General features: G+C 31.0%; 2 protein-coding genes across 16 annotated transcripts in view; one reads left to right on the forward strand and one right to left on the reverse strand.

Annotated features, from left to right (window-relative positions):
- Positions 1-20,453, forward strand: part of Ca-beta (Calcium channel protein beta subunit) — a 96,689-nt gene that overhangs the window by 14,599 nt on the left and 61,637 nt on the right. For 2 of the 12 annotated variants that reach the window (XM_087406584.1, XM_087406585.1), the window contains exon 2: positions 5,529-5,644. The exons of the other annotated variants lie outside the window; for them this stretch is intronic. In XM_087406584.1, the coding sequence (XP_087262710.1) occupies positions 5,591-5,644 (54 nt within the window). In that variant the 5' untranslated portion in view covers positions 5,529-5,590. The remainder of the gene's footprint in view (positions 1-5,528; positions 5,645-20,453) is intronic. 12 annotated transcript variants of the gene reach the window in all.
- LOC105151322 (uncharacterized) overlaps positions 13,673-20,453 on the reverse strand; it is a 31,264-nt gene continuing 24,483 nt past the window's right edge. For 2 of the 4 annotated variants that reach the window (XR_015545218.1, XR_015545219.1), the window contains exon 3: positions 13,673-20,044. Coding sequence is in view for 2 of the 4 variants with exons in the window: in XM_087406594.1 (XP_087262720.1) it covers positions 14,374-14,504 (131 nt within the window). In the remaining 2 variants the exon portion in view is untranslated. The remainder of the gene's footprint in view (positions 20,045-20,453) is intronic. The other 2 variants (XM_087406594.1, XM_087406595.1) reach the window with 1 other exon arrangement.

Here is a 20,453-nt window from a genome sequence, read left to right on the forward strand (position 1 = left end):
AGCGAACGCGAGCACGAGCACGAGCACGAGCACGAGTGAAGCGTGCACCCTCTTATGCTTCATGCACCTGATCGGGCTTCTGCCGCTTAATTGGAAAGATTCACGAGGAGGATCAAGTATTGTATTCGCGGACAAGAGTCGCGTGAAACACGCAAGGAGGTGGCACGATCGCGGCTTAGTTTGATGGAAGTGCTTCGCTCGACAGCGAGATGAGGCGGTTTCGTGGTGCGATAAGCAGACAGAGGCGCAAGGTGCGTTGGGGTCGTTAGCTCGGTCGTTAACTGCCGGAGTTGTCTTGTTCGCGGGCAAAGCGTGTTACGTAATGAGTTAATACCACGGAAGTTGGTAACGTTCTTCTTTCCCCACTTCCGCAGGCAATCAGACGCTCCTTGCATCTTTACCCACCCTCTAAGAGGATTAAACGCTCCTCGCGCACGCCGGTTCAACTGCTGTTCTCGTTACCTCTGAGGCACGTGGCATTGCAAGCCGATTAACTGTCTCTGATAATAACGACTATAATGCTCGTATAATGCTTGCATATTTCTTTTTTTATATGAATCGCATTACTCAGGAAATGGATATGCTCAGTCTCTTCATGATTACTTATCTCAAAATTATCTTCTGATTTTAATCAAAGAGATTAAAAATAAACAAGAGGAATTTTCCGTATGCAGCAACGTTAAGTATTTTTTAAAAAGCTTAATGAGGAGTCTCTCTCTCTCTCTCACCCTTGCGTGCTCGTTTTTTTCTCTTATCAATTGTTTAATCTAAAATTTAGTGTAATATAATTTTATGTGTAGTGAAAATAATTTTATTACATAACATTAAAAAAAAATACAATAACTATACAGTAATCGCAAAAATACAATAATATCTACTTATATGTATCTCATAAAATTTTTTCTGGGCAAAATATGTTTATTCAACATATTCTGTTTTTGTTTTTTGTAAATTTATTTATTGATTTAGCCAGAAGATTTTATCATATCAAATATAGATTAAAATGTAAGCAATGATTTTTTTTAGAGTTATAATTTGGATACTACTTTGCAATTCAATGAATGGTTATGCGTATTACAAGCTAGTTATACATATATGCATACTAATTTTAACGAAGAAACTTTTTACTGCATCTCTACATCCTTTAAGTGCTCATAATAATTTCCTGTCTGAATGACCTGTACGCCGAAGATAAGGTACTAGTTGTAAATAACATCGTCACGAATCATTGGAGATTTCTGTTTGCTAGTTACCAGATTATAAATCATTAACTGTTGTTTTCTTGCTGTATTATTTGCATAGTATTCTTTATGTTGTATAGCAAAGTTCTCTCATTATATTATATAATTAAATATATTATTATGTGATTATATCTAACTATTATAAAACTCTAACATATAGTTTGTTAAATATAATCTTTATGTATTATATAATTATGAATGTAATTGTATATTTTTATATAATTATAAATTTGTAAAAGAGCTTAAGAATTATCTACTTACTGTAAGAAATTCTGGAATTTCTTTCTTTTTAATACAATTCTGGAATTCTTTTAATTTTTGAAACGTATATTGTAAAACAACTTGTGAATTTAGTGAATTAAAAGTCATTCAATAAAAGTAACATATTTTTATTTATATTCTTTTCGAGAAATTCATATGTGTCGGTAAGAAATTTTTAAATAAAAAAGTTAAAATCCGTTGTTTGTATAATAGAATCACAGAAATTTTTTCAAAAATTTTTCTTGTAAAATAAAATTATTAAGGAATCTCAAGAATTTAACGAATCATAATATAATACGATTTCAAGATCTCTTAATTTTTACAGCTAGAGCTGCAGAATTAAATAAATGTAGAATAAAGATCGTGATGAAAGTTGGTTTGAAATTCTTATATAAAATGGCGCAGTATATCCTGCCAGTCGGTTGAATATTATTTCGCGTACCAAGTAGAGATCCTGATGAAAACGCTGTCAGACCAGTTTAATGTGTATCTTCGCCGACCTAATGCTGCGCAGGTAAAAGTAAGTAGGGTAGTGTGTGAGGGAGAATAGTAGATTAACACATACCATGTTGCAATACCAGTTTATATTCTACCTGTACCACATATGTACTACGTACATATGTGAATCGTTCTTTTCAGGTATTCAAAATTTAACATTGAGCAAATGGGAATTTAGGGAACTGACCTTCTCTTTAAGAAAACCTTTCTTATATCACTTTTTCTTTCATTTGAATATTTATTTTTCTTTGTACTTTTATAAATTAAAACTGCAGGTATGAACCTGCACGGAATAAACAGATTTTCCAACCACATTCAAACGTATCTAAAGAACATAGAAATGATTTGAATATTTGGGAATAGAATACAAAAAGGTATTTTTTCAGTCTTATTCATTTATATATCATTTGTTTTACATTTGTTTATCGCTTAGAACAGAATATCTTAAAAATATATAGAATCTCTTACGAAATCCTATTTTTTATTTCTTTGCAAAGAACATTTTATTAATGTTTTATAGTGTTTATCATAAATATCTAAATCTTACTAAAAAATATTTTGTACATGAAATGTATGTAGAATAAACAAAAGTGATAATTAAATATATAATAAATTACTTCAATCGATTGTTTGAAAAGTTTTTAATTTTAATCGATTGACGGATAATTGCACAAAATAAAATTCTAAATTTAATTCATTTTGCATTATAATTATAATAAAGATGAATTTAATAAAATACTACTTAATTATAATATGTAATTTCATAAAAGTAAGATTTTCTATTGATAAATGATAAAAGGATAAAAAGTATCAAGAATAAACGCAAACAGTATACATAATGGCGTTCGTTTCCGCGTGAAAATACATTGCTGTTTGGCATGCAGCGTTGTTGGCGTTTATGATTCGTTAAGGAAACCGATTGTGTCAATGTTGACAAGTTTACTGCGATCTTTCTGACGGGCAATGTACGCGCAACGGCAAACGTAGCTTCGTTGGTAGGTCATTGCGCTGTAGTGCGATCATTTCCTTAGTAATTTATAGGTATTTACGTATGAACATTATGTAGCGGCAATGATCCTTTCGTTCGTTCGCGTACTTCTCCGTGTATTTTCGCAATCTTGATATTCATTACATTACGCAGCAAATATCCGATATTCTGATGAAATTCGATCGTCTAAAATTGCGTCAATAGCGATGGTAAGACGAATTCCTCTTATCAAGTTCTAAATAGACATTTTATCATAGGATACATCTCGACCAATTGCCTTCTACTGATTTTCTCACGGACCAAGAATATGATTGCCTAATATTAAGGATGAAACATCTTCGATTATTAATAGAAGAATAATAATAGTGGTAAGGCAATCTGAGTGTTGTATCGAACGCGTTACGACACTTCATTAAGATAATTCAAACAGATACAGAATTTCATGTTCGAAAATGCTTTCAACCGTTTATTATTTTGTGATAAAGAAGAAATTTTTTTGTGATAAAGAAGTCAAAGACCTTGCCAATTAAAGAAACTTGCATATTTGACTGTCAAAGTTGATTTCCTTATTTTCTTTTTAACACAATTATCTTGCATATTTAGAATACGTTGCACATTTAGGATTACTTCTCAGAGACTCTTTGAGCCGACATGTCGTTCTATCTTTGTTATTCATTGAATGTCAAGAAAGATAGAATTGTGCTTGTGTCGATTTGTGTCAACAAATAGAAAGTACTCTACATCTACTATTAGCATTTTCCACTGGGAAAACTAGTGCAACACCTGTGCAAATCGGTTTACATATTTTCAATGTTAATACATAATTTAATCCTTTTAAAATTATGAGGTTGATGACAATGAAGAATCTGTAATTAAAAGGATTAAATTAATTATTAACATTGAAAATATATGAATTTATTTGCATTCAATTACACTCTGTGTGTGCATCAGTATTGCGCTAGTTTTCTCGTGGAAAATATTATATATCGATTTCCTAGTATTCATTCACAATGCATATTTTAAAAACAATAGTATATATTTTAATGATCCTTTAGTTACATAATAAAATCAAAAGTCGCGACTGTCTATGCTATCAAACGATAAATTGTCCGAGTCATTCGCAATACGTCTATCAAACCTCGTTCAGACTTGTTGTCCAATTAACTTTTTTAATATTGATTTTTTTGTATAGATTTTTCATACGCAGTTGGTGTGATGATACAGTTGACTATTTGCTTTGTGAATTTATCGTTATATGTTATAATTGTACAATTTTCAAAAACTTATTTTACATTATTCTTTTACAACAAGTTTAGTGAAATATTTATTTGAAGAATTAAAATGTGAAGATTATCATCAAAACATTCTGAAATCTTGCTGACCTATTAAATAACCTACTAGAGTTGTATTAGTAGTTGTATTAGAATCCTCTGATTTCGAGGTCGCTTGGGCCGTATTATATTCCTAGCGGCACACTAATGTTGCAACTAAGACGCTTAGGGGAAACAAAATGGATTTTGAAGGGCGGTGTGGAACCAGGGAAGAACGCGCGAGGCGATGGCCGAAAGGCAATGGAAGAGAGTAAAAGTCTTGAGGGCTGGCTTACGATCGTTTCTTGCTAGAAACACATGAATAATGCAACAATTGGAACGACGATGAGCCTTTGTTTTCGCAGGCCCTTCGTTATAGGCCGCCAAATTGCTCGCAAGCTATTCGCATCGTCGGCTAGTCACCAACCAATTTCAGGCACAGACAGTGCCTATCTTTCTTGCACTATCACGAATCTGCCTTCCTCGTGCATACAGAAACCCAGCAAATAATTAACAATTATGGGTGGAGCATACTAGCCTGCGTCGCAGCTGCACTTTGCACGCAGAAGGCTGTCAAGTGGATAGATATCCCTTTCCAGGAAACAAGCTGCATTGGTAAATTAGGGCATGAAGGCTCTGTGATTAATTGTTGATGGCCTTCCATTTTCACTTCTTTTTTACTGCTAACTGCCAAATTGCTGAATTTTTTTGAGGTGATAGAAAAGATCACTTCATGGTCCATACATAATATTTTTTTGCAATAATCATTATACTTAAATCTTACATTGAGAGAAAAATTTTTAGTTTTTGTAACTACAATTATATATTATCATTATGATTATTACTGCTATAATATTAGTAATAATAATCATAATTACGGTAACATATAAGTATACATATAGTTGTAAATACAAAAAATTCTCTTAGTGTAATTTGATATAAAATTTTTTTAATATAAACACAGGAAGAGCATGTGCTAATAAAGGCACAATTATTAATTATTAATGTAAAACTCTGACAAATGTGCTTATATTGTTATCGCATGTATGTTTGTACGTAATCATAAAAAACAAAAATTAGTTTATAATTTATTGTTTATCATTGTATACTAATGTATACATAATAAATGCATCTGTGTAATTTATTTCACAAACCATGTTCTCCGGAGTTCTCCGGAATATTCTCAATCAGTGATCGTTAACAACAGACACTCTGTCGCGCGCGTTTCAGATATCGGTGCCAGATTGAAACCACCAACGAGGCATCCCAATCTCGGTCGCAATTAAGGCCGAATGGCTGCTTGTCAAGATTCGTGGACTTTTCCCGAGAGAAAAATACTGTGTGAGGTTCGTAAACGAATAAATGTATTTTAACGTACGTAAGTGTATATCTGTTAAAAAAAACACATTTGCATAGCAATAAGAAGAAGATGCAGACAATAAACGCGCACATATTGATAGAATAAGATGCCGACACGATGATGTCCTCTAATCGATTATGGGTCAAATATTTTCATGTATAACCCCCGTACCGCATCTTAGCGGGATATTGGCATAGGTCAAGACAAGAGCGGACTCGCCCCTTCGAGCTGTTCAGATGGCAGATTGCACTCGCAAGCTCGCCCCGTGTTCGACCCACACAGAGTCTACCTCGAAAACCGGTAACCAAGTTCTCATCGGAATTAATGGAATTCGGCCAAATGCCGACGAATCGAATTTGATTCCTTCGACCCCGATTATCGTTCGGTTCCCTCCCAGTGCAGTTGCTTTCCTAATTATTAGTCTAGCACGTAGACCGCCTCACTGCCTTTTCCATCATCCATCTTACAAATAGCATTATATTTTTATATATACACACAAATCCTAGTCTATGTGTCGAAAATCTCGTTGAAAATTCAAATCAATTTTTTTTCTAAAATAAAAAAAATAGAAATAGTCTTTATCACGAATTCATTATTACGAATTATCTAAAATTACTTCTATAAAAATATGAATTTATGAAAATTATTTGCGTTGCCCAGTGATTAATAATTAATTCACTATATTAACATAAACTGATGACTCATTCTTTTTACGAATCTAGTTCTTTTCTACTGTTACGCATATAATTTTGATCAAAAATATTATGCAGTTATATTTTTTTCATTTATTTGGACTTCTTTTATCCTTATTGGTTATCGACATTTACACATAAATTAAAGGATTTTTGAAACAAAGATAATTTACAATAAATACCAAATTAATTTTTTAGCTAAAATTTTAAATATTTAATAAGGTATCTAATATTTTCGACTAAAAAGTCTCAGACAGCACGCGACATCTATTGGACGTCTAATGGACGTCGAGTGCTATCTTGGATTGTACATCTGTAACGATAAAAAATCATTTTATATCGTTCTAGTAGTAGAAAGTCGCTAAATTACAAGGAACGTACGTAGCTTCTAGTTAATAAGTGGAAGATTTTTAAAAAATTATTATTGCTTAAAAGAATTATTATTATTACTAATTAATTCCACAAATCGATGATATTTACAGCCATTTATTTAAAATTGCTAAAGTTGCTAAAAAAAAGACTCAATAAGAAAAATTATTAAAAATTATGTTTTATTTCATATAGGATAAGCAAATATCCATTACATTGCTTTATGCAAAATTTAGACGGCTACAATTTTACGGGCAAATCAATTTTACCTTAAAAGATAAATAGCTCGTCCACGCCACGAAAATCGATAAAATAGATAAACCTGCACGACATTATGAAATCTATCATAAATCTCAAACTTTTTCGAATATACTGTGGTGTTATACAGAGCAATATCACGAATTGGAAAACGAAGAAATTATAACAAAAATAAGAAATACTAAGAAAAAAATTGTTAATATTTGTAATTATAATCATATAATTTGATATTTATAATTATAATATTACTATAATTATCATTATTCCTGCTATAATATTGTAATAACTATTATATTATATGTACATTTCTATTAACAAACCTGTATAGTTGGAAACTAAAATGACTACAGTTATCATTATTATTATTGTAAAAAATATTTACAATTACTATAAATTATAATTAAATCACACAGATTTTAACTATTTTTATGATAATAATATAATAATAATTATTATAGTCATCTTCGGGATTATCAATTACATATATGCATTTGTTGATTACATAGTAATATACATAGTTATTATTAATATTATAGTAGCAATAATTATAGTAACATGTAATTATAGTTACAAATATCAAAGATTTTTCTCTTAGTAAAGAGACATTAAGAATAAAGATCTCAGTGTTTCTAGCTAATAAGGAATTTATGGTCCTTATTACCGGTATAGTTTTCTACGAATTAATGTTGATTACCGTCCTGGGCGCGCGTCGCGCGATAAAAACTTAGAAAACGAGATAACCCGATACGTGCAGAAACCGATTAAACGAATTCATGAATAATTTAAGAACGTTTCACGACACACCTGCCCCCGTTCCTTGCCTCTTCTTCTTAATCCCTTTACTCAGGCTACGTGACAGTTTTGGAGTCGTTCGCACCGATCTCGTAATGTATTCATTTGGACAGAGCTGACAACGTTGATGTTGAAAGTCAGATGAAATGATGGAAGCGTGTGATGAGGGTGCTTCGGTCTCAGATATCATAGTCTTATAAAAAAAAGATTACATTAAAGTAATATTCGAATGGACAACAGGATAAACCGAAACTAAATCTTCATTCCTTAGTTAAAGTACTTGTCATTTTTTAATTTCGAGATTAAAGACAGAGGAATATACATATATGTATACATATATATATATATATATATATATATATAAATTACAAAATATATACATATATATATTAATTGAAAAATTAGAAGATGATGAATAAAAAGAAGATTTTAATATAAAATAATAATAATATTATTTGAAATCTTAATGTATTATAAATTTATTATTGTGTTAATAAATTTATAATACATTAAGATTTCAAATAATATTATTATTATTTTATATTAAAATCTTCTTTTTATTCATCATCTTCTAATTTTTCAATTACATTGAAGTGATATTGCACTGATATCATATCTGACTCATTGTTATGTATTATTACTTTTTAAATTTTAATTTTGAACCTTTCGATATTTTGTAATTTATAATGATAAGAGATTAAAAAAAAATATTATTAAATTTGACAATATTTATATATTAGGTGTTGGAATTAATTCGTAGCGTTTTACAAGTGATGGGAAGTACTTTCATTAATGTATTTTTTAATGCTCATGTGAAATAAATAACATTCTTTCATTAAAAAACGCTACGAATTAATTCCAACACCTAATATATATATATATATATATATATATATATTCTCTTTGAAAATAATACACCTTTTATAACATATCTTAATGAATTATACAAATACTCCAATTATATATTTTTATACATCCATACATTTTATGTGTATATAAAAATCAGAATTGAGAGTTCACATACAGTGCGTATCTTCAATTGCGTTGTATTTTATTATACATATTCTTAAGGCTATTTATTTTTAGCTGATAATAAAATATTCCCGTCTTTAGCTTTCCATGAGCCATAATAAAAATTAGGTACAAGGTATGTTAGATGCGAAACTTAATCGAATTTCAAAATTTTGAAAAAACCGTGACTTGTCTTTAGGCTCCCTTCAGCGACGGCAACGACGTCGTATTGAATACCTTGCTAGTAAAATGCGTGCAGAAATTAAACGAAAGTCGTAAAAACAGGCGGCCGCACCTTCGTATGGCCGCAAAATCGTCTCATAAGTTCCGTTCCGTTTACACGCAACATGATGTACGGAAGAGAGATTTAACGTTTTATGGACATCTTCGCAGGTGATTTACGCGATATCGGCTGGTCTACAAGGACACCTGCGGGATATCATATGATTTTACGGGAAGGAACTTTACTGGCCTGATCTTTTTGATTTTTGTACAATATTGAACAATTTTGAAACATTGGTATTATATTAATTTTAGTATTATCAGTAAATTATACTATTATATAAGAGGAAGCGCAGATAAAACTTAACCTTCAAAATTATTGCCAAACTCGATATACAATAAATTCTGTTATCACTCGAGATGTTACTCACACAGCAGAAATATCCCGAATATATCATATCCTATATCCGAATATATCATACACAGACTTTGTGATATTTTTAGGCTATATTTATCATGTAATTTCGACATTTCTTTGTTGTGTGTTGTGTGTATTTTGTGCTGACAGGGATATAATCATACTTGCCAAAACTTGTCAGTAAAAATAAATAAACTTTGAAGAACGTAAAAGTTTTCATCGATTAATGATTACGATTTTATAATATCGTTTACAGATTAATTCAGGAAAGCATTAAACTGTTCATATAAAATTTTAACTAATTTTTATAAGGAAATTTCAAAAAACGGAAATATAACTATCTTTACTAATCTTTTTTTTTTATTTTGAGATTTGAAACTGATTGAAATTTTCTTTATATTATTCAGAGCAAGTTTTGAATTTCTAAATTTTTCCAGTGCTCGATGCTACCTTAGCTTCACTTGAAGTATGAAGGCAGTTTTGAAGATTTTTTTCAAATATTTGTTGTTTATTGATGGAAACGGTTTTAATGTCAAAAAGGCCAAAAATCTTATACATAGACAATAGTTTTGTTAAAGATACAGCTAGGCTATAAAGAGAACTGTACAAACTGGCAGAAATTTATCGAATTTTGTCGAAATAAATTAACATAAATGAACATATTTGTGATGTATCCTGTCTTCTTAAAATATATTTTGCTTATAACTTTTAATGGTAAAATGTGATCATCTTGATATTAATTAATTGTGAGACGTGCAAAATTTTAACACAGGACAATTTTAAATCATAATCGATATAAAGGAGACAATAAAAAATTTCTTTTAAACGATCATAAAATATTTGACGTACTATTTATTTTTCCTCTCTCTCTTCTCGCTCGTTTCGATCGCATTGTCCAAGATTTGAAATGGAGTGACTGCAAAGAAACGAAAAGGAGATGAACTGGTTTTCCGCCCGTTTGTGTTTATAGTCCAGGAGAATATTAATCGTGAAATATACGAAATATTCTGCGCTGAAATATGTGGAACGTAGCGTTTCATGTGCATCTTTCTTTTATGTGTTGACTAATGTTGTTACATCGAGCGTGGTCGAGCACGACAGACAATAAAAAGAAACGAGACATCGACATAATTGTAGTTTTTTTCTCGAAAATCCAATGTATATCGCATTTCGTGTTCGCGTTTCAAGGCCGAATGGTTTCATCGGACGAACATGTACTCGTCACATAGACATAGACTACGTTGACGCAGGTCGATCGCCAGAGACATCCGTACAGGCACGAGATGCGTGAATCGCGGCGATTCACTAGATTTGCCGGATAAGTTGTTAATGAAGATAAAAATCTAATTAGCTGGCCATAAACGAATACTGGGAATTTTTAAGACCGTCGCGTCGACATGTAGCCAGGCGCAAATTCATGAGCTTCCTCTACGCACGGTAAAAAGATTCTTTTCGATGCTGACGTCACGCGGATGAGAATGCGGTCAGTCCGGATGGGATACATGATAGTCCTAGAAGTATCGGACCAAGAGGCAATGTGATTAAAATATTCGCTGTAGACGATGGTCGTTTCTCGAAATTGTGCTCCTTACTCGTTATCTGTAGATTGTAGAAATTTAATCGATGTATAAAAACTCGAAAAAATTAAATTCTCACATAAATATCTCACATATATAGGTTTTGTTACTTTGACTTGTGCTTTTTACATATATATTTGATTGATTCGATTTGATGAAGATAAGTTAATAAAGATAAGGAAGTGATATTTAGGGAAATCGAACAATGTATTATAAATTAATAAAAGTTCTAAAAATCGTTGCATTATAATCGATATTTAAAAATAATTGCACTTGTATCTAGATCTTATTATACATTAAATACTTTTACTTAACGAATTTATAATAATATATATGTGACTTACGATATATTTTATTCAGTTATTATTTTGATTCAAATTTATTCTTCCTTCCTTAATTTCTTCTTTAATTACGTAAATATATCAATAAAAAGGTCGCCGCATAAATCACGAAAAAGGTCGCTTCGGCAAAATTGGCTGAAACTATCTCTGTCCGCGTTGTTTTCACTTTTTGCACAAAATGTCTTGGTTTTTTGTTTTCAACGCTCGAGTACTTGTTTTGGTACTGGTTTTGGACAGATTTTGCCGTAGCACCATTTAAATGTTGCTAAATTTTAGATCTAATCGGACTACAAAATCTTTATTTGCTACACTATTCATTTTTTGGTAACTATACCTTAATATTTTTATGAACAGAATAATGATATAAATAACTGATGCAAAGAAAAAAACTAACAAATAGTTGCATTTCACAATCTACAAAACATAGTTTCAATAAATTTGACCGAATCACTTTTTCCATATGACTTATATGCAGTCCCTGTTTTTACATTTATTGTATAATTGTTCTAAAATAAATATTGAATATTTGATCATACTAGTAGATAGATAGCAATATTGCATGTTCATAAATATATTATTAGAAAGTGTGAAGATATTTGATGGAGCGATCATACTTCTTTTCTTTCGACATTCCCAGCATGTCTTAATTCGTAAGAGGAAATACGATGTTATAGGGGTTTGTCAGACCTTATTAAGTATTTAGAGAGCATAAGGGCTGTGTAGAGCCGCTCGAATTACATTGCCTCATTTCCTTTTTTGTAAAGGGAAAATATCACAGTACCTGCAAAAGATCATCTTTAGAAAAATTAATTAAGCGGAAATACATAGATCACATCATCCTACCGTTAAATCGTGACGCGGCTAGATATAACCGTTACGAAAAAAAATTCGTATTATTTATACATGTACATATATTTAAACAAACAATAAATAATCATCACGAACGAAGCAACGGAATAATCAGAAAAAAACGACGATCTTAAATCAGGAGTGATTTTCTGAAGCATTGAATCAGCAATGTTTGAAAGACGGTTAAGTTGTTGCACTAACAGCTGAGAAACAACTGCAATGCGATTTAAAAGGTTGCGCGTGTATAATAAGGTTCAGAAAGGATGATCAGTATGAGACATGCGCCACTGATTTGGAAAAGCTTAAAGATGTTATTCATCGACCCCCTCAGAAGTGTATTCTTCCGTGCTTTGGATTAGTGTTTATTAATAAAGGGACGTTACGCGTCGTGCTTAATAATACTTTTTTGTTCATCTTGTTTATAATTTTTTAAATTACCATTTGAGCAATTACAAATTAAATAAATCTTTTGTATCGGATGTAACTAAGTAACGCAGCAAAAACCTGTAATTCCATTGAAAGAATTTCGTTAAAATTGACATTGGCTTTTAACCCCTTTACGGTCAACCAATTCACATATTTACTTTCGGTGGAGTTCTAAGGTTTTTAAGTATCTATTCACGAAAACAGAATTTGAGAAAGTTAAACCCCTAAGAAACTTTACAAAGCAAACGAATAGATGGACAAATGAAAGGAGGGGGCCAGACTAACATTGTAAAATTATAAAATAGTTTGCTACACGTCATTACTTAATAATTAATCTTATTTTAAAAACAGTTGGCATGTAGTACATTGTAATTGTATCACGTTAAAAATCTTGCTGCAACATATAGTGAATTTTATTTAAATTAAGCCTTTATGCAAGTATTTTATTTAAGGAAAATTAAATATCATACGTGATTATATTAAGATATAATGATATGCATAATTGTTATATCATTTACTGGTATTATATTGAAATAAATAATAAACAAACAGAGTAATACAATAAAGTTTTAATATCTGTTGTTAATTGATGGATATTTTGATTATACATGTTACATTATATGAAATAGTACCAGACGTAATTAAACCATTCAATACTGCTACTATATGTTTAATATTCCCGTCAATAAATAAACTTTTCAACTTTAATTAAAATAAAATAATTAATATCACAAATTTAATATTTATAACTGTAATTGTGTATAAATAGTCTTTCCGTACATTTTGCCATGAATTTAATAATTAAGTCTAAGTTTATTTTATTATTAGTTAATAATTAATTTTATTTAATAATAACAGTTCACTAATTCGGTAAATTTCTTTCAATATAAAGCTAAAGATATATAAAAATTGTTATAAATAAAAAAATTCCGATTATCTCTAAAATAGTAAAATATTTCAAAGAACCGTTTAGAAATGGTTAGAATGGAAATATGAAAAGGTATGGTCTCATACTCTCAAGTTATTTCAAATCTCAGTGGTAGATAATATTAGAGAGTACTATTTTAATTGTTACACCGCGCTCTTTATTTCCATGCTTTCAAAAATTTGTAATTAAATTATTAAATTATTTTTAACAGTTACTGTCTAAAAGCATTATCCAAATTACATTTATGTGATTTAAATATTAAAATATTTAAACGCCGATCTTTTTTTAGTTTTATCTTATGTATGATATTATGATATCACATAGCGAAATTTTTTTGTTGTACCAATATACACACTGTAAGAGAGACAATTTGTTTCTTTTTTCTTTTCAATACAAAAATTAAATATACTAACAATGAAAATAAGTGAGTTATGCGTAAGAATACAAAGGTGAATGTATATCAGCATATTTATCTCTAATCAGTATTCATGGATTCAATAAACACGGAATTTTCTTTTATTACATTATGACGATATTGTTCATAACGATATATGTACGTCACAACTTTATATAATTTTACATTATATAATCTTATATTTCGGATTTTAATTTTCAAAATATAAAAAAACTGTTTAAGTTAACACATTAATTTTAAGCAAAGATACATTAATTTAAAATATACTAGTTGGACTCATGGATATGTATCATTTAAAGAAATTTTAGAGCGAATATTGATTAGGAATAACAGCATCCATCGATATGTGACAAATGCAATAAGTATCAAATCTGTTGTTATACTATAAAATAATATCAAAAATGATATTCTGTGTATCTATTTAATTCTAAAGTACTTGAGATTCGTATCCTTGAATTGATGGCCTCGAGTCTTGAAGGGTTGACGGAAGGTCAAGCAGGACGCCGCCAACATCAGACTGCACACGCTGAGGAGGAAGTCTGCCGAAGCTGAAACAAAACGACCATCGAAAGAGACGTTAGCAAAACATCTGCGAAGAGGACGTTCGCGGACTCGCGCCGGTAGCGATATACCTATCCTTCCGACCGTACACACATAAAGAGGACTAGATCAAAGCGATTCTATTCGAACAATAATGCAGCTAGAGACGAGTAGGAAAAGAACGGATAGTAACCCGTAATTTGTTCGTCCACCAGATGGCTCCTTCGTGACCAATGAACATTATGGCAAAGTTGGCTTGAAATTCAAATTCAAATGCACGGTCGTGTACACTGGTAAGGTATAGCTTGCGGCTAATTCTTCTCTCTCTTTCTCTCTCTCTATCTCTATCTCTCTTCCTCCACTAAACCGTTTTGATTATACTCATTACCCGGACCCTCTGCCCAACCTCTCGTCCTCTTCTTCTCTCTCTTCTTTGCTATTTTTGTTTCTTTCGCTCCAGTTTCGGCTTCTCTCCCCAAAAACCTTGTTTCAAAGTGATCAAGGAGAACGGACCTTAGTCTTCTGTTATTCCCGGAAATCGTGACTTTCGGACCGTCTTTGATAGGTCATACATGTGCGCGTAAGTCTTTACGATTTACGATGATAGATGCCAAGCATGCTATGTAATATCTACTAGGTTATTTTTACGCATCTTTATGCGTAAAACGCCAACAATACGGTTTTTTCTGATCTTAGCTTGCCGGAAGGTGTCATACGATACGGCATTACGTAAATACGTGCGCACGCGGATAGTGAGATCTTACAAACATTGGGCAAAAAATGTACATGTAAAAAAATCTTATCACATTCTGCTATTGAAGTTCATATATCACGAGTAGCTAAGGAAGTGTAATTCGAAAGATCGGATCATTTTTTAAATTTAAAATTAAAATCATAATTTTTGTATATCTTGAAAGCTGCAATTACATAAATCATAAGCGTTCATCAGAAAAATAAAAAAAAAGCCGAATAAATTGTTATAAAATAATTTCTGATTATGATCTCTATGTTTTACATATCTCATGAGATATGTATGTGTAGTGTGTTGTGTAAGTATTGTATTAGTTGAATATGTGTGAATATGTCTTGCATAAAAAAATTATACACAAGCAAAAATTCTCTGTCATATAAATTTTTGCGATAAATCTTGACATTTTGTTACTTTCATCCTGAATATGTTATTTAAATTTAAGTTTATAGACTAATTAAAAATTTATTGGAAAATATTACTCTTTGTATATTCTCTATGTATATGTTTTGCATATTCTCGATATGTGAAAATAAATCAATACATAATTACTTTTTTATGCAAAATCAATAATGCGCATAAAAATTTAATTATTTATACTAGTCTATAATAAGTGAAACTTCTGCAAATTGGCGAAAATACAAGTACACGTAGTGTGGAGGCAATTTTATTCTAAAGAAAGGTGTCAATAGAAACCGATGAGCAATCAGTCATTCAAATGTTTTGATTACATCTAAATATTGATGACTAATTGTACATTAAAATTGATTTTAGTTTGGTTTTCTTTCATTATATAACATTGGAATGCAATTTTCAGGTAATTGTTAGAGAATGTAATAATATAATTTGATGCGCAATTTTTTTAATAATATAATTTTATTAATTTTATTAATTAATTATAATATTAATTAATTAATAATAATATATTTTTAATACTAGACTGATTAGAAGTATTTAATTTCTAACATATGAAAAGTTATATGTAATTACAATATTTATAGTTAATCCTATATCTTTCTCTTAGTACAAAGCAGATAATATCTAATAATGTACGATCGATTTATTAAATTTTATTTTCTCTTTTTTGTTCAAGTATGATAAAAATGAAACACACACTTACGTTCATTTGAACACTAAATAATTATGTGTTCACACACACACACACACACACACACACACACACACACACACACACACACACACACACACACGTATATACATAACAATAGTTATATTAATAATACGAACAAAATTATAAAAATTAATTCAATAGTAAAATATATTGCAATTTATGTTACATTATTTTAAATCGTTTTGTCATAATTGGTATTGCATCTTTTATCTAATTTTACAAATGTGTGCTTGAGCAAATATACATAAATATTTTAGAAAGTTTGCAAATGTGTTTTATAGACGATAGCATGTATCCATTCCATAGAAACGTCGATAGATGCTAAATGCAGGTGCAATTGTATGGCAAAAAAAAGTGCTAACAGAAATCTATTATATCGCGGTTGATCGAGCGTCAATATTCTAAAGCACAAAGCAACCGAGATTAATTAGAAATTGTACACACGACGTGAAAATATCGGAAATTTTATCCAATATCTGGTCGTCTCCAAATATAAGTAATAACGTTGATAATAACGATGGTATAATGAGACTAAAGGTTTAGTGGAACGAGTTACTGAAGCGAATATCTCGAGGGCAATAAATATCGAGACGCAATATGTTGCGAGTGAAACTTCTGCGCGAATGCTGCGTGTCTAATTACGGTGTTTTATTTTATGGCGGTTTACGAGTGAAACTCTCCATCGTGGTAAATGTCTAAATATAGATACTAGTTAAATGCGGAAGTCAGCATCACAAGTGTCCGTTGTAGACGCATTGATCGATGGGCTGCAGCCGTGAGAATGTACTTTTCGTGTAAACAATCGTAGTAGTACGTATAAATGGTAAAAAACGCGATAATAAAAAGATACGTTTGTCAATTTATTTATACACTTTCCACATATGACGCATTTTATGATTATTTAAGAAGAAAATTATCGCTCATGTATTTAATTAACTTTGCACTGTACGGAGAGCCTCCTAATATTATTTTTATTTTTTGCTAATGTCACAAAAAAATGTATCATTATGTTATTTGTAAATCTATTATCGTATGTATTCCCGCCGTTATCGGGAAACAAATACACACGCATGCACGCGTGTTCACGCGCGCAAATACGACACACGCACGCGCACAAAGAGGCGAGTTATTAATAACATATTGTTGATAGAAGAGTCTCTGAATTTCTTAATATAAAACGTACTGATGCTTTCTTAAGATGGAAGTTTACCGGAATATCACGATAAATGTCAACGGATCTTGTTTCATACAAAAATAACTAAAAAAAAAAATATTCTCATCATTATTCATATCACAAAAATGTCATTGCTATACTGCGTGTAACAAGTTAAGAAATTACGTCATGTCAGACGCAGGATAGTTTTATTACACATAATTAAAAATATCTAATCATATATATAAACAGTTAACTATAAATATCTATAAAAATACGTCTTTTTACAGTTTAAAAACTAAATTATTTGTAAAAATATTAACGCGTAATTTGAATTTTTATATACTCTAGTTAAAAATTTAATATAATATTCGTATACTTCTCATGTCGCTACGAATAAAAGTATAGTGTGTAATGTGTTTATATTTGATGAAACGCACTTGTATGCGTATAGAAACTGATGCTCCAATTAATTATGCCGTCGGACCCAATTAAATTATTATCGCGTGGTCCATTAAGTAACCGAAGTATCCGTCGGAATGCACTTTCCAGTTGCATATACATAATATTCTTTACGTATAGGCTTGTGTTAGCAAGGGGGTGCAGGGGACACCCGCTGGACAACATTGTAGCGACTTGCGACATGCGCGGCAATTATCCGTTCCCTGTCTCATTTGCGATTGTAATTAAGGACGGCGCGGGCGCGAATGCATTGAACCGTTGCACCGATCGCAACTGATTGTGACGCGGCTCGTGGCGCGAATAGTGATTTCATAGCGGCGCTAATGCAACTAAATGCTTCTCTCTCTCGGCTCATCGGCCGCTTAATAATTTTTGTTTTTTCTCATCCCACGACAAATCACCGTTATTTACAATTTTTCTCGTCTACGTTACGACCGCAATGCTGGCTATCGTAAAATTGTCGTATATATCGCGTCAAACAAATTGTTTCGCGGATTTTAATGTTTTATGAATTAGCTTTTGACTTTTGTAATGATAATATATTGAATGAAATGATAAAAAAACAGGTATTCTGCAAATTCTAAGAAAGAGAAAAGTGAGATTAAGTATATATAAAATATATGATAAAATGTTACATATATTTGAAAATTCTTTTAATTAAAAAATTCTAATAACAATAGAATGTAGTATTTCTTGGAATTTCCGAAATTGTAATTCCTAATATAACTGCAGTAACATAGCTTCGTTTAAATCGAGTTGTACAAATACATGGAAAAACGCCCGAGGCATCTGAAGCAAGTCTTATCGGTAGTTGTAATTATAGGTCAATTAAATTAAGTACACGTGTCCGAGCGTGGAGAAACGACTTTCGTCGTTGCTGACATATCGGCACCCAGCGCAATTTTGCGTTATCTCCGTCATTGGTATCTGCACGTTGCCGCCTGCAAATGTTACCGTTGATATTTACCGGGTGGAACTTGTTTCACTTTCTTACTAAGCACTGTAAAATGCAAGCTGATACGTTGTAATTAACTAGTTTAGCGAATTATTAACAGCCAAATAATTCTCCCTCCCATTTCCCTTGCATAAATAAAATGTTTTAATTCTGTATTTTACTTTATAATCTATATAATCAAAGGTACATGTGATTGACCTGATATTCAATCATTTCTTTGTGATTGCGATTATTCAACTATCCAAAATTTTACAAAATGTCGATAAATTAAATATATTAAATATTTTATATATTAAATAATATATGATGAATGTATTAATATATGATGAATGTATTAATATATTAATATACATTAGTATATTAACATACTAATACATAAACACATCTATTATATATTAATATATTAACATAGTAATATATTAATACCTCTATGATATATTAATATATTAAATATGTTACTTATATTTTTGCGTTTATAATTTATAAAAAATAAGGACAAAAATTATTAGAATAAAAATCATTCCTTTAGAATGCACTGCAGTATCTTTCCTCTTTCAATGCTATGTTATTTTCAAAGGATCCTGTTTTAATTAAAAACAGTATTTTATGGCGTCATAGTTTGTAATGTTGCAATATATAAGAAACTCCGTATTCTTATATATTGTAACGTTATAATGTACATTTCATAAATAAAATGTACGTGAAAAATTCTAAAGGAAGAAATTTTGTACGAATAAAACGTCACGTAGTGCAATGCAATACATTGCTGCATCATTTCGATACACTACTCCCTTTTCATGGTCACGTTTTGCTTTTATACAACAACTGTCACAACTGAAATTTTATTTTGCGGCTTGCATGATCCTGTTTTCCACGAAAGAGAGTGCGATCTGATCACGATAATCCATGGACAGGGGTTGTGCATCACGTAGGAACATTCATGCACGTTGCGTGCCTTCTCCTCTTGCCTTGTTCTCTCCCTCTTCTCCTTCTTTTTCTGTCAATCATCCCTTAGATTCATCATTGTACCGTGTTTTACTTGTATGACGAAAAATACAACGTGCATGTGCACGTGCGCATCTGGCGCACGCCAGAGAGCTGGAAAAAGAAGCACAAATGTAGACGTATAATATATTACATCACACACCCGTCGTTATGACTTGGTTAACTATGAACTAAAGTCTTAAAAAAAGACAATTAACATTGATTAATTATATAATATTAAAAAATTATTGTTAAGCAAATATTTTTGTATTATATCGCACATCGCAATATGGATATATAAATAAATCAGCTTGAAGCGCCCTTGGGAAAACAATCTGACAGTTGTAGAAGGGTGCCTCACCGGTAACCACATGTTGCGACTTTCCCGAAGGGGAAGTTAAGGGAAAACGAAGGGAGAGAATGATCCATTATTGTTGCTTGGCTTTGACATGATACTCGCGCCGAGCTCTTCTTCTGCGACCTGCTTTTTCTGCGCCCTATTTCTATGCTTCGCATCCACTTG

This window comes from Acromyrmex echinatior, chromosome 5 (assembly GCF_024713525.1).
Source record: "Acromyrmex echinatior isolate Ae372 chromosome 5, ASM2471352v2, whole genome shotgun sequence".
Classification (NCBI taxonomy): Eukaryota; Metazoa; Arthropoda; class Insecta; order Hymenoptera; family Formicidae; genus Acromyrmex; species Acromyrmex echinatior.